The following is a 14,205-nucleotide window of genomic DNA, read 5'->3' as shown; positions in this document are numbered from 1 at the left end:
TCAATGGATGGTGGGCCCCTCCCTTTCCTCTGGAATAAGGGGTGTATTTGTTGTGCTGGAGGCTTGGGTGGTTAGATTGTTTATCAAGGCATTGTTATATTACATCTAGATTCTATTTTTGGCCTTATCACAATACATAACAGATTTGCTTACCAAGCCTGTTCTATTTTTAGTTTTATCACAATACACAACAAATTGTTTGCCAATCCTTGCTCATAAATCTATTGTTTAGCCATCACACTAGGGTGGTAATCCCTACAATGTGATATAATATCTGCTTTTCTAGATGGGTGGCTGCGCTGTAGCCTCTCAGGATACTTGGAGTTGACGTAGTTTCTTCTGCTTGGTACACTACACTCGTATGTTGGCTCGCAGCTCGCAGCTATTTGGCGTGTTTCAGCCTATCGGCGGCAGGGAATGTCCCGTCCTGCAGCGCCGTATATCCGAATCCGACTGTTGGCGGCAGGGAATGTCCCGTCCTGCGGCGCCTCTGGTTCGAATCCTTGGCTTGTTTCAGTCTATCGGCGGCAGGGAATGTCCCGTCCTGCAGCGCCGTGTATCCGAATCCGGCTGATGGCGGCAGGGAATGTCCCGTCCTGCAGCGCCGCTGGTTCGAATCCTGCTGTCTCTTGCAGTAAATGTTGGCCTATTTTCAGCCGTTTGCACTTAGTTGGCCTGTTTCAGCCAGTCCTCAGGCCTGTTTCAGCCCTTGAGCACTCAATTCTCCGTTAGATGTCGGCGCTTCTCGCGGTTCTCCGTCAAGTTTCGCTGTTTCGCTTCCACAACTGCCGGGTGCAGAGTTAGACCTTGCTATCCAGGGTGGGTAATTCAGGTTGCTTGTGTCAGTTTTGCCAGTTTCACTGCTGGGAGTACCTTAGCCTCAGCTGCGCGTCTGCTCTACACTTGTGGTTTGCCGTAATCTCACACAGCTGTCACCAAAAGTTGTGGTATCCGCCTAGGGTAAATGGCAGACACCAGAGTTCAAAATGACTACGGCAGTGTGAACAGACGTGGACACCTATACTATAGAGAAGCTACGCTTCTCTAGCAATCACTAAATAATAAACAGCATCTATTCAGTTGTTCCTTTATTGAAGGTCTAAGGATTACTAAAGTTATATACAACAAACAATAGCTACACAGATAGGAATAAATAATCATAAATAAAAGCAATATAATACATATACAATAGTCAGTTTGGGCAATAATGATCCCCCATCCCTGAGAAGGGTGGGGGGAATTAACAATGCAGCTTAACCATAATAAGGCTGTCAGATTCAATCATTAATTTTAGGCATAGGGAGGGGGTCGGCAGACCCCTTCCCCGAACCCCGGTCAGGGGTGCCATAGGCATGGCTCACGGTTGCCGAATACCACATTACTACTTTGTCTAATTATTTGAATATGATTAGATTATAGGAGCTTGAAGCTATAAAGTATTAAGTCTACATATATTAAAGTAATTAATAAGATGAAGCTTACAAAAACTCTTCTTAGTTTTAGATTCCACCACCCTTCCAAGAGAATCAACATTTTGAAAAATGCCCTCCACACAAGGACGTCCAATAGGGGGGGGGGGGAAGGGGTGATTACCCTCCCAAAATTTTGAAATTTGAATTTTTACCCCCCTCCCAAAAAAAAATTAAAAGCTTGGGGACGTCCTTGCCTCCCCATATTTTTTTTCTTTCTGAATTTGCCCCTTCTAGAGGCCTAGGGGCGTAGCCGCTGGTATATCATAATTTAACCCATTCAAATATGGTAAACTTGAAATTGTTCAAGATTGGTTTAATTGAATTCTTATCAGTAAGGAAAATCTTCAAGGCCAATAATCTGGAATTTGGACATGAAGTAAATGTACAAAAACAAGGATGACAACATCCATAAAAGCGAAGCTCTGAAACGGTAAGACAAACGAACATAAACAATTGTTTAGTGTCAGAACTGAATAATCAGAATATAAATGTAAAAGAGTCGAATTGCAAAATTGTAAGTAAATTTGTTGAAAAACTGCTTATTACAGGATAATGTTTATGGATATACTTACATTTTTAGGACTTGATTATAGAGTTGCTTCGCTTATAACATTATACTTTGTTGTCCCAGGAATCAATATACCAAAAATTAGATCAATCGGATAATTAGATCATATAAAAATTTGCAGAGATCACCATGCACAATTTGAAATCGATAGGACAATTTTAACGTGCCTAAATTAACGAAAAAAGCTATCCGTCTGTGACGGACGTACGGACCGACCCTAATTATAGAAAACGTTCTTTCAATGTTTAACAGTACTTAGAAATCTAAACCGGAATAGGTGAAGAATTAACTTAAAACATGAATATATAATTAAGTCCAACATTCTTAATTTACCGATCATAGCTATCTCGTGTGGTGGCACTGATATAAATTATTGAAAACTTTGCTTTCAAAAAGGAGGACTTCATACTAAAAAATATAACAATATCTAATTTTCATTGAGTTAAATAGTTTCTTAGATTATGTGTTTGTGATTCTGGCTAGTTAGTATTCTTCGACACCCTTTTCCAGTATGGCTTCAAAACCGATTAACATCCCATGGATTTGAACCGATTCTCCATAATACTGAAAAATTATGTATAGCATTGTATTACAGACAACTTTCCATGAATATCAAAATTAAAGTCATAAAGTTTGACTGTTGTGTTACCCGGTCACGGAATCTGCCTATAATACGATGGGATAAATAACTGTTATTCATAATTTTTATTTTCAGATGCAACGGCTTAAAAATGTTGGGCAAAATTAAAATTGTCTGCTTAATATCCATGTAAGTAAAATAGATTTCTTTAATATATACTAGCGGCTACGCCCCCTAGAAGCCTCTAGGGGCACTTAAGGTTGGAGGGGGAAAAGTCGACATCATCCCATTTTAAATTTGAGTTTCAAAAGAGTAAAAAAAAACCAATCTTTTGGGGGGAGTGGGGTGAAAACACCCTACCCTAAAATAGTTCAAAACCTTCCCAGGACCTATAAGAAGCTTCACTGTAAAGGAGAACAATTTCGGTTCAGCGGTTAGCGAGATCCTTCGGGACAGACAAAAAACGCTTCCTACTTTATATAATAGGATTAACGACTTTAGCGTAACATAGAGCGCATTCGCTCGTCGTCGGATAGTTCATTGGTTCGAATCTCCGCAATAACCGTGTTATAAAAATATGTGATGAGTCTTTCACAATGCAACTATGTCAGATGTGTGTCATTAATAGTAAAAGAAGGAGGAAAGCCTTGACCCAAAGCAGGCGCAACTCAATATCATGCGTTATAACTTCCAGACTAGGATTTGTATCCGTAGGAAGGTTTATGACTATTTGGGGAGAGGGTACCCCCACCATTCCATGAGAAATCGTACCTGGAAAGAAATAGCCCCCCCCCCCCCCCTTTGACCTCAATTACCCTGATAGATATCTAGGGGCGTAACGCTTTAAAAAAAATATACAATATATTATACAAAAGTGAGAAGACGAAGAAAGTCCCTCAAAAAATCAGCATGTTACGTCATACGAGGGATTATCCATCTCTTTTTTTAGGGGTTTTCTTTCCCACTCCTCCTCTCCTCATTCCTCATTTTTATTACGTCATTGAGGGACTTTCTTCGTCTTCCAAAAGTGATTTTTTACTATTTTGTTTAGATTTTGGATATGTTTATTTGTGATACCTTCTACCAATGGAATACGACCTTATGTAACTTGTGTGGGTGAGTAGTCAGGGATATCAAGGGATAAGACAATGGACGATAGATTAATGTACATTGATGATAAACAAAATTACTTGTTTGTGAATTGTTTTTATTTGATAATTTGTAATTAAAATTGTATCCGCTATATCTATAAAATCTTTAAAAACCCAATAAATAATTAAACTATATATAAGAAAATTACTCCTTTGTAGATTGAAATTATTGATTTAGAATAAGTTTACAGTACCTTTATCCTTCTTTTAAGCGCTAAGATATTTTTTTTGGAAAAGCTACTAGATATTCATGTCTGTCTGTGTAATAGTTTTTATTTATTTATCTGCTACCCTACATCTTTCTCTCTTTGAGTCTCTCTTTCTTAATATTTGACTTAAGGTTCAGGTAATTTTTAAAAAGCCTTACAACTATTGACAATTATCGTTCATGTTTTAGTTTAGAACACAAACTTTGTTTACATTTGAAGATCTTTGATTGGTTTTAATTTTCTATATTATAAATTGCTCTTAATACGACGACATAATAAAATCTACGTTTTCCCCCAGTCAATTAAATTTTTGCCTTTTTATTTAATTAATAGTAATTGTTATATTTCTTTAATGTTTTTAATGTTAAGGATGTGAAACATTTTTGGAATGTTTCCTGACCTGTCCTGTAGCTGATTATCCTGGTGTTAATAGGTACTGTACTATACATTTTTGTTACAATTAAAATTACAAGGGTCTTTTAAGCAGAAGTGTGATGAAGGGGTGTTAATTATTAAATAATGGGGTATGGGGTAAGGTTGATAACCTTACTAGGGCTTCAACAGCATCAAAACATTGACTGCTTCGCGATCACAACCCTCTACACAACTTTGCTAGAGGAACCCCTAGAAAAACCCTGTTCATGCTACTTGATATAAGGAATATAATAATGGACTTGACCCCTCTTTAACTTTAACTATTTTTACAAATTTGATTTTTCGGATGAGGTAGTTTTAGACCCTAGTGGGGGAGGCGGCATACGCCCAAATACCCGCTTTGATTGATCTCCTAATTGTTAAATTTAATTTTTTTTTATAAAAGGAAACCATTTAGTAATTCAAATTGTATAAATGAAATAGGTTTAATGTTTCTGAGGTACCTCAACTTCCAGAAGAAAAGGTCTTCTAGAACCTTCTAGAAGTATATTACACTAATTATATTATATATGTTTGGTGTTTATATACCTAAAGTACCTCAACTTCATTAAAGAATGGAGTCTTCTAGAACCTTCTAGAAGTATATTATATTGATTATATTATATAGGTTTGGTGTTTATATACCTGAGGTACCTCAACTTCTAGAAACAATGGGTCTTAGGTAAAGTATTTTCTCGTATTCATTCCAAACCGTTTAATATCCAGTAGATTAGAACCGGTTCTCATCCATACGAAAAAACAAGTTTAGCATTGAATTATATTAAAATGTACAATCATAAGATTAGAACCATTTTTTTAGCTTCGCCTTCGGCTTCTCGGAGCTTAAACTGATTTTAATCTTATAATTATACATTTTATATCCGCGGAAAGCTGTTTATCATACTATTATTAGACTTAATTTAGGTAGAAAAGCTACTCTATAAGTAGTTGTGTCCTTCCATCTGTCATCTGTTTGTAACACTGTTCTCTATTCAGTTCTCCCTCTTTTAGCACTCAATTGACACAAATGCTTGGGGAAAAATGATTTTTTCGTGAATTTCAATCTCAACATTGATTTATAAATAACTTGCCATGAACTGATTGTTTATTTAGTGAATATTATGGAAGAAAGCCATTGTCCAAGCGTCCCTTGCCTCCAAATTACACAGGTTTTCTCAAGAGAAAAGGACGAAGAAATGTTGGGTGGAGACCTTACAACCCTGCCATCTATAGAAACTATCATATCAGTTATTGAAGACGACATAAAAATGTCTTAAAATGTCGTCGTTTAGATAAAACAAAATGCTATGTGATTTTGCTAATGGCTCTAATTTTAAACTTTATAAGCTTATTAAAGTATTTTTTAGATGCGTACTATCTCTTTAAGTGTCTTCTTTTCTTACTCATTATCTTCAATTAATCAGAAAAGTAGTATATAAGTTTAAAGCTTAATCCATTTTTCTTCAGCTTTCATAAATGCATCTACGACTGTTCTTTTTAAAAGCAAAGCTTTTCGGCATCTAGGATCGGTCTATATGATAGTTAATTTAGACATGTTAGAAATGGCCTATCGATTTTAAACTTGGCTTGCTGATTACTATAACATTGAGCGTAGAAACTATATTATCATTACATAGCAGACTGTTTTCTGTTTCTTTTTGCTTATTTTTTACATTAATTTGTCTGATGGTCTGATCGGTGTAGCTTCGCTTTTGTGAACGTTGTCATCTTTGTTTAAATTACATTTGTGTATCCAGAATTTATTTAGGCATGACTATTATATGTAAATGTGTTGTAAGTTAAATCAAAATTTTACCAATTTGCCATATTATTTATAATAAGTGTAGATAAAATGTTTTCATTAAAAAGTTTATGATGAATATTTAAATTATTGAAATATAGCTACTTAATATTTTTTATTTGTTCTTTATATACATACGAGCGGTTACGCCCCTTGAGGCCTCTAGTGGCACTTTAAATGTTTTTTTTTACCTTTCTATGTTGCGTTCAAGTCTTTGCGATTTTTTTGTGATTTATATTGGGAGGGTGGTATTACCCTCCCCATTATAGTTATAAACCTTCCCGGGACCTATGAGAAGTTACTATGTTAAGGAGAACCCGATTGGTTCAGCGGTTAGCAAGATCCTTCGATACAAACAAACAGACAGACAAACACACATCCTGTTACTTTATTATACGGATATTATATTTAATATTTAGATAAGCTAGAGTGTTGTTATTTTATCAACAGATACTATTGATATCTAAATACACAAGATAATTGACAATATCCCTCATGATGATAAACAAAGTTACCCGTCTATTGATTGAAAATTATTGGTCCAAAAATTGACACTGTTGTTTGTACCATCAAGATTTATAATAAGTTATGAAAACAAACCATCGAATGATAGAATTTTCTTACAAAACTTTAGATTACAGTTTATTTTACAGCCCTATATGTTCCCTTCTATAACAGGGGTTCAAGATTAAATCGTACCTAATAATATAAAAAACTACAAAATCTTCAAGGGTGTGCAATTTGCGCGGCGTATGTTAATGGTAGAATAATGTTTTCCATACCGTTAGAACCAAGATAAGCTCTAGTTTTTGGAAATATAAGAACCATTCTTGTGCTTCATATAGTTTAGGAGCTACGTTGCATGTAAAATGTCCCAACAGACTTACAGCATGACTTGTCAATAACTTGGTGTACAAAAATGCGTACCTTGTTAAAACACAAATTTTGCGGATTGTGTTGATAGTAGAAAAAGGCTATGCATTTAATTAGAATAGTCATAAAATCAATATTTTGCCATTAAACAATTTCTGTGCTATTTGTACTTCAGAGGCTACAATGATTAATGTGAGATAGGATAAAAAATGCAACTAGTTCATTTTAAAAAGTTGTTAATAAGCGAAGCATTATAATTTTTACAAAAAAAATAACATTAGACAAATATCTTATAGAGTTGCTTCACTTTCCTATATAATAATAATACAATGATAAGAAAAACACACACTGACAATTTTATGTTTTATTTTTATGTATACCAAATATCACCGATTCATTAATAACAAGAAATATGTTAGAAAAAAAACATTGATTATAAAACTAAAGTATTCATTGGTATCATTTATATAAAAAAGGATTTACTGGTAACAAAACAGTTGGATATTGTCGGTTTAGTGAAATCGCCTCTTAAGGGCCGTTTCTTCAAATTTTCACAGTAGTTTTTCATAGAAAAATAGATAGAAATATTAAAAAAGCTACTGTGAAAATACGACGATAAGCCCCTTGAGAGGCGATGTCACGAAACTGACAATATCCAAATAATTTTAATCCGACTTCATTAGGTATTTTATGGTAAAAGGAAGGATGACAAATGGAAAATACTGCATAGAGGAAAAAGTTGATCAATTTTCTAAATCTATTTAAAAATGGATTATACAAAAAATATTTAATAGTTTTACATTTTAAGATAATGGACCAAATCCTATAAATTTCATAGGATAGCTTAGGAGTTAGTGTTTCCTTAGCCTCACATCGATATAAAAAAATTTATAATACTAAGGAACATTCTAACTTCTAGGCTAGCCTAAGAAATTTTAAAGGATTTAGCCAAAAGTCTTTCAAATTTTAGTTGTAATCCATTTTTGTTATGCATAATATTTGACAACCAAAAAAGGCTTCAGGTTTGGTTGTAGAATGTAGTAATGTACATGATTAAACAAAAATCAAAATACAAATATCAATTTACTAGGATCCGGGTCAGCAAGAAACACTTTGTGCTTCGAAAGGTAACAATCTAAAAATACTTGTACCGCTGATCTCACCGAGAAAAAATTGCATGAAAGTCCTCATTTCCTCACTAAAAAGAGGACAAAATCTTAGCTCATTGAGTCATTATGTTTACATGTACACTTTCAAAGTTCTTTATGACAAAATCAAATAAAACAAAAATTTCAGCCTAAATTACAATTTTAATATGACAACATAACTAAAATATCATTTTTAAAGCTGGTTATTACATAAACATAATATTTATGTGTGCCTTTTTAATTTTGATGATTATGAAATAATGGTTTGATTAGAGATATCAGTGATTATAAAAATCCTAGAATTTCTCATTTTTTGAGAGCTCTCAGGGACGTCCAAGGAGGGGGTAAATGAGTGATTACCCCCCCCCCCCCTCCTTAAAAAAAAGGTTGGACGTCCTTGCCTTTATGGTATGAAGATTACCCCCCATCAAAAAAAAAATTAATAAAAAAGCTTGAAGATGATTAGTCCCTCCACAGATTATGACGTCATACGATAGAAAAGCCAATGAGAGGCCAGTATACACTGTAATTGACCTTTGGTAAAATTTATGCTGGCCTCTCATTGGTTATTCTATCGTATGACGTCATGGAGGGACTTTAATCATCTTCAAAAAGCTTGGACGTCCTTGTAATCTCTAACATCTCCTTTTTGTAGCGAAATTATAAAAGATGAAAAATAAAACTTTATACAATAAACTGTGGTATAAAAAATGCATTAGTTTGTGAAGTGAATTGGCTATGTTGGTCTTGGTTGATGGTATGGGTCTGCGCTCCAGCCCTGCTTAAAATAAAAATATTATAAGTTGCTATGAATAATCATTTTTGAAAAGAACGTGTATATCTAAATTCTATGGATCATTATATATCTACTACTTACTAACGGCACCGACTAGCTATTTTTTTTTTGAAATTACAAAAGTTAGGACACGTTCTTTAAACATTTTTTTAAGCAATGAATTCATATGTTTGTCTGTCAGCTGTCTGTAGGTCTTTTTGCCAGTATTCAGTAAAAGTATGACAATCAAATCTGTTCATGTCCTTAGCAAAATTTCTAATAACTCAGAGCTAATACAAGTTTTGAGATTAATCAAAGGGAGACGGTTATGAAGGGAATAAAAAAAGAAAATGCCTCGACTTGGAAAATATTATGCATTTTCTGACTGAATACTGGTCCCATATCTCTTATGATCATAAACAATAAATGTAGAATAAAGGATTTAAATGGCTAGTTGTGAAGTGGGTATATTTTAAGTAGCGAAATTACTCTACCATTCACTTTGTCAGTCCGTAACGCTATGGAGGAAATATGATTTTTGTCATCTGCTAATGAAGTTAGACAGCTGAAATTTTCATTGAAGATTCTTATGGCACATGCATATCCAGTATCTTGTTTTGTAAGTGATTTTTATTTTGAGTTTTTGCTTATTCTTTCTCTTTCTTTTCTTTATTATGACAACTGAACATGTGCTCTAAAACTTATTTTGACCGTTAGTCCCTTCCATGATTTTTTATATGTATTCAATTCAATGCTGTTTTGAGATTTAAACTACCTGTATCTGTAAAAATTCTTCAAAATAATCATTCGGGGTGAGGAAAGAATGATACTGAGTGTACGGATCTCCGGGGGGCTGTAGGGGGGTGTACAGCTGGCTGGGGGCGAGGTATGTGGGGGCGCTCTGGTGGTGCTCTGGCAGTAGGCTGTAGTATGTGGGGGGTGCTGGGGGTGGGATATAAGAACCTGCAATGCAAAGTTGATAATTTCTTAACAGTGCAAGTTGATATAGTTGATAATATCTTTGTAAAGCACCTATTTAAATAAATTACATGTTTTAGAAAATTGTCAAATTTAAACTTAAGAAAAATCAAGTAAATCAATCAAAAGAAAATTAAAAAACACTGTGTCAAAAGAAACCTTAAATTAACCTTACTGAGAAAAAAAGTACAAACATTTGATCATAAATGATTGGATATTTTTATACAACATTTATGATTAACTCAATTAATTTTTTCCACGAAAAAAAATCAGCAAAAAATAAAAATTATATCTAATACAAATTGAACTAAAAATCTGCTCAATACTAGTTTTAGGTAGATATAGATATATATAGTTATAGATAGAGATAAGCTATTTTTTATGTCACTGTAGATTTATAAATATTATTAAAGTGTGTCTGTTTAATGTTTACTTTTGGAAAATAATGTACAATACTCTACTTAAGTAAAAGTAACAGGATCTATGTCTGTCGGTACCGAAGGAACTCGCTAACCGCTAAACCGATTTGGTTCTCCTTTACAATGTATTTTTTTTGTGGCGGAGGGGGAAAATTTTACTTTCTCTTTTTGAAACCAATAAAAAATATGGGTTAGATTTCAACCCCCACCACCTCATGTGTCCCTAGAGACCACGAGGGGGCGTAGCCGCCAGTGTAGTACGGATAATGTGCAGTATGGATTTCTAGAATAATCTCATTATATAACAATTTATGACCAAAAATATTTCTTAGATTTAGAAATAATTCTGCCCCTGTGATTTTAAATAAATAACTGACATTAACTTTTCTTTAAAAAATAGTGCCGACCTGTATAATATTGATACTGAGGGTATCCTGAGTACGCCTCTGGCAGGAGGGGTGGCTGCGACTGTATAGGATCCAACATCTGGTGGTGGCCGCCAGCAGCGTGACCAGGAACCTGCAGCACGTCTCCAGGAGTCCGCGGCCGGCCGTGATGGCTGAGGGGATCCTCTTTAACATCGTGTTTTGGCTGCTGTGGGTCTGTGTGCTGATATATAGTAGGAGGCTGGTAGCTTAAACCTGAAAATTAACAATGACAATAAATTATATTTCTCTTAGATTTAAACTTTAAATGGATTAGGAATACTAAAGTAGCATGGTATCTGTCTTTTATTGTCAGGTTTAAAGAAGGGGCATTTGACTGTAAATTATACTGCTATTATAAGTTTTATGTACATTGTACTTGTTTCATTGAATTCAAATTTATTTCGTGTCCAAACCTTTTAACCAATTATTTTCATCTAAAGAATTAGGATAGAAAGCTTAACAATTTTTTCCAGGGAGATTTTGCTTTCGTTATAGGCAGTTTTAGGCTATTTTTGTTCAGGAAAAAGGATACCAACTCAAAATATTTCCTTTCTATTTTATATAAAAAATGGCCATAAGGAAACAGACAACCCCCCCCCCCCCCCTATTGTAAATATATATGGGAGAGGGGTCTCAGTGATCATAATACATTTGAAGGAAAGCACCATAAATTCCTTTACTGCTAATAAAAGAAAGATAGTAGATAAAGAATAGGTTTTTTCATAGCAATAAATAGTACAAACTATGTACGTACTAGGTTTAAATGAAATGTTAATGAGCAAAATTAAATTCAGGTCAGACATAAAATCAATTCTAGACAACAAAGTATAAAAAAAATATTTTTGTTTAATTTTTAACCTATAAAATGTATGAATAAAATTCAAGAAAGAAAGACTATGTATCTTTAAAAGGCAATAATGAATTAGATGTTTAAGGTTCTTGGGGGACTGGACGATAAATTAGTTTATTCTCTAAATGTACTTCAAGATCATTGGTGGAAAAATTTATGCACTACTACGTTATACAGACCAATGTTTCCTCCCTCCTTGATTAAGCTTATAAGGTCAATGATCGCTATTTAAAAAAAAACTAAATACTAACAAAGCAAGTTTTTATTGCAAATCAAAACGGCAAATCATTTAAGCTAACATATGATATTGTTTCTATGAGATTCAAACAAAAGAAAAAGAAAGAAAAAATAGTAATAAAAACTTTATTTTGTACAAAAAAAAATAAAGTTAATTGTGTACATTCTATAATCAAAACAGCTGTTGCTCGAAAAAATAAGATTTGTTTGCATGCATTTCTAGAAGCAGCTTATAGTGCCTAATAAAATGATATCATATTATGCAAATAGCCAATGACATTGTTATTGACCGATAGAAAAATGTATACTGTCCTATCATTAGACATTTGTATTGTATTTCGTCATTTTTTATTAGTCACTATAATCTAAGATTAGGGGGGCAGGGGTTTCACCCTCACCTAAAACAGTCAAAATCCTTCCGGCTTCATAGAAAAAGAGAGTTGGGTCGGTTAGCGAGATCTTACGGTACAGACAGAAACACAGAAATTTCTGTCTATTATTATATATATCCTATTATATAAAGTAGTAAGTAGTTTTTGTCTGAAGCTTAAGAACTACATAACCGATTGAGTTCTCTCTTTTTGGAAGCTTCTTATAAGTCCCTGGATGGTTTTAGACTACTTAATTTTCATATCTAAGCTTGGTTTTAGGTCATTTTCCAACATTCCTTACTTTTCACATACAGATCTCCTAGACGCTAGAAGCGCATAATGATAGTAACAAACAAGAATCCATAATTATGACAATGTACCCACCATTTTGCACGCTGACTTTCATGCACAAGAATGCAAGACATTTATTTCAAAAGAGTTGAAATTCGAATATTTATGCCCAGACTATCCAGTGCAGAATTAATAGTTACCTTGATCATGTGTATCTGATCTTGGACTGTGATCATATGAATACCATTGTTGCTGGGGTTGATGGTGTGACTCGGATGTCAGCTGACCCTGTCCACCACCACCTCCGTCAGAACCACTCCCAGAGTCGGAGGTTGTCATTTCTGTAATATACAATTTTTAATTAACAGGTATTGTCATTAAATATTTTCTTTACAGATGTATAGATGGCTAAAGTATTTAACACATAATGTTTTTGTTTCCTTAATCTTATTGTATAACAGAATGCTGTCAAATTGTTGGTCTAGTTTTTAAATGCATTTCCCGGCATTTTATAACAGCTGATTCTAGAATGACTATAATATATAAAATTACAGCCAAAATATGTTTGTATGAAATATATTTAGAGCATAAAAGCATTTAAAACCTAATGCCCATCCTTTTAAAACCTTTTCTAGTACAAATATAAATAAAATAGAATGCTTATAGCATTCAACTAAGGTTTTTTTAAATAAGCAAGCAGCTTCGAATAATCAATTACTGCAGCTTCCTATATGCAAATATAAAATGTGCAAAATTTATCTCATGATTACATTTTAACAGAGAGAAAGTTAGAGACGACATTTTTTATTATTTATTCATTAAAATTAATGATTTCATATTTAATCAAATTAATTGACGCATTTTATTACATTTTATTAGAATTGTTAAAATACATTTTAAAAGGAAACATTTTGTTTTTTATTCTTAATACCGGCAATTATAAACATGAATTTTAAATAAAATAATATAACTTTAAATGGAAAAACTCAAAATCTACCGCATTAACCCCTAAAATAAGTCAAAACCTCTAAATTTAGCGCAGAAACGTTTCTGTAACACTTAACTTTCTAGGAAGAGATATTTTGGGAAGGGTTTCAACTACATAGTAGGTACAATATGTTTTTTTAAGTTTAAAGCTTAATTTTATATTAAAATACACTTTATAAGGGTTATATCTCTTATTTATCTAACTATTTAATTTTAAAAGTATTGTTAACTTACCTTTATTAGGTCTTTTTTTGCTATTCTTTGGTGATTTGACTTTAGGAGCAATTTTTGGTCTTTTATGACGACAAAAATAAAACAATGGCAAAAAATGTTGCTTTAAACACTCTTTTACACTAACAGATAATATTCACAATTCTTAGATTAAGAAATAACACATTTAAATGTATGAAATAATGATATTCTGCACTGATTTTATATTAAGGGTGGTGTATATAGCTTTGCTTTGATACTTGTCTCTCGTCCTGAGTGAACTGCGGAGCACACACACTCTGCTGTGTGTGTGTGTGTGTGTGTGATTTGAAGTAAGAGAGAGGGAGGGATAAGCAAGAGGATTCGAACTGGTATAAAGCGGAATAATTTGGATTTCACCACCGAAAATGCTCGGGGTTTAAACATTATTCTTATCCTACATT

The 14,205-nt window shown here is 33.5% G+C and overlaps 2 protein-coding genes across 5 annotated transcripts; one reads left to right on the top strand and one right to left on the bottom strand.

The window, feature by feature from the left end:
- Positions 1-2,759: 2,759 nt before the first annotated feature.
- On the top strand, positions 2,760-6,308 carry LOC145315091 (uncharacterized). The gene is made up of 5 exons (XM_080155134.1): positions 2,760-2,809; positions 3,672-3,736; positions 4,350-4,413; positions 5,023-5,076; positions 5,508-6,308. The coding sequence occupies exons 1-5, from the start codon at positions 2,772-2,774 to the stop codon at positions 5,647-5,649; spliced, it is 363 nt and encodes a 120-aa protein (XP_080011260.1). The 5' UTR covers positions 2,760-2,771; the 3' UTR covers positions 5,650-6,308.
- Positions 6,309-8,338: 2,030 nt separating this feature from the next.
- Positions 8,339-14,128, bottom strand: LOC145313249 (uncharacterized). 4 transcript variants are annotated; one of them, XM_080152570.1, is made up of 5 exons: positions 13,787-14,128; positions 12,766-12,906; positions 10,796-11,029; positions 9,767-9,954; positions 8,339-8,994 (listed from the first exon to the last, which is right to left on the bottom strand). In XM_080152570.1, exons 2-5 carry the CDS (start codon positions 12,902-12,904, stop codon positions 8,953-8,955), a joined length of 603 nt encoding a protein of 200 aa, XP_080008696.1. In that variant the 5' UTR covers positions 12,905-12,906; positions 13,787-14,128; the 3' UTR covers positions 8,339-8,952. The 4 variants fall into 4 exon arrangements, with proteins under 4 accessions (XP_080008696.1, XP_080008695.1, XP_080008692.1 ...); XM_080152569.1 differs by having other exon boundaries at positions 8,359-8,997; XM_080152566.1 differs by having other exon boundaries at positions 8,877-8,997; positions 9,767-10,023; positions 13,787-14,040.
- Positions 14,129-14,205: the final 77 nt, after the last annotated feature.

The sequence above is a fragment of the Acartia tonsa genome, chromosome 3 (assembly GCF_053477335.1).
Source record: "Acartia tonsa isolate MP-2025a chromosome 3, ASM5347733v1, whole genome shotgun sequence".
Taxonomy (NCBI): Eukaryota; Metazoa; Arthropoda; class Copepoda; order Calanoida; family Acartiidae; genus Acartia; species Acartia tonsa.
Note: the sequence above shows the minus strand (reverse complement) of the source record. Positions and strands in the feature narration are given on the sequence as shown.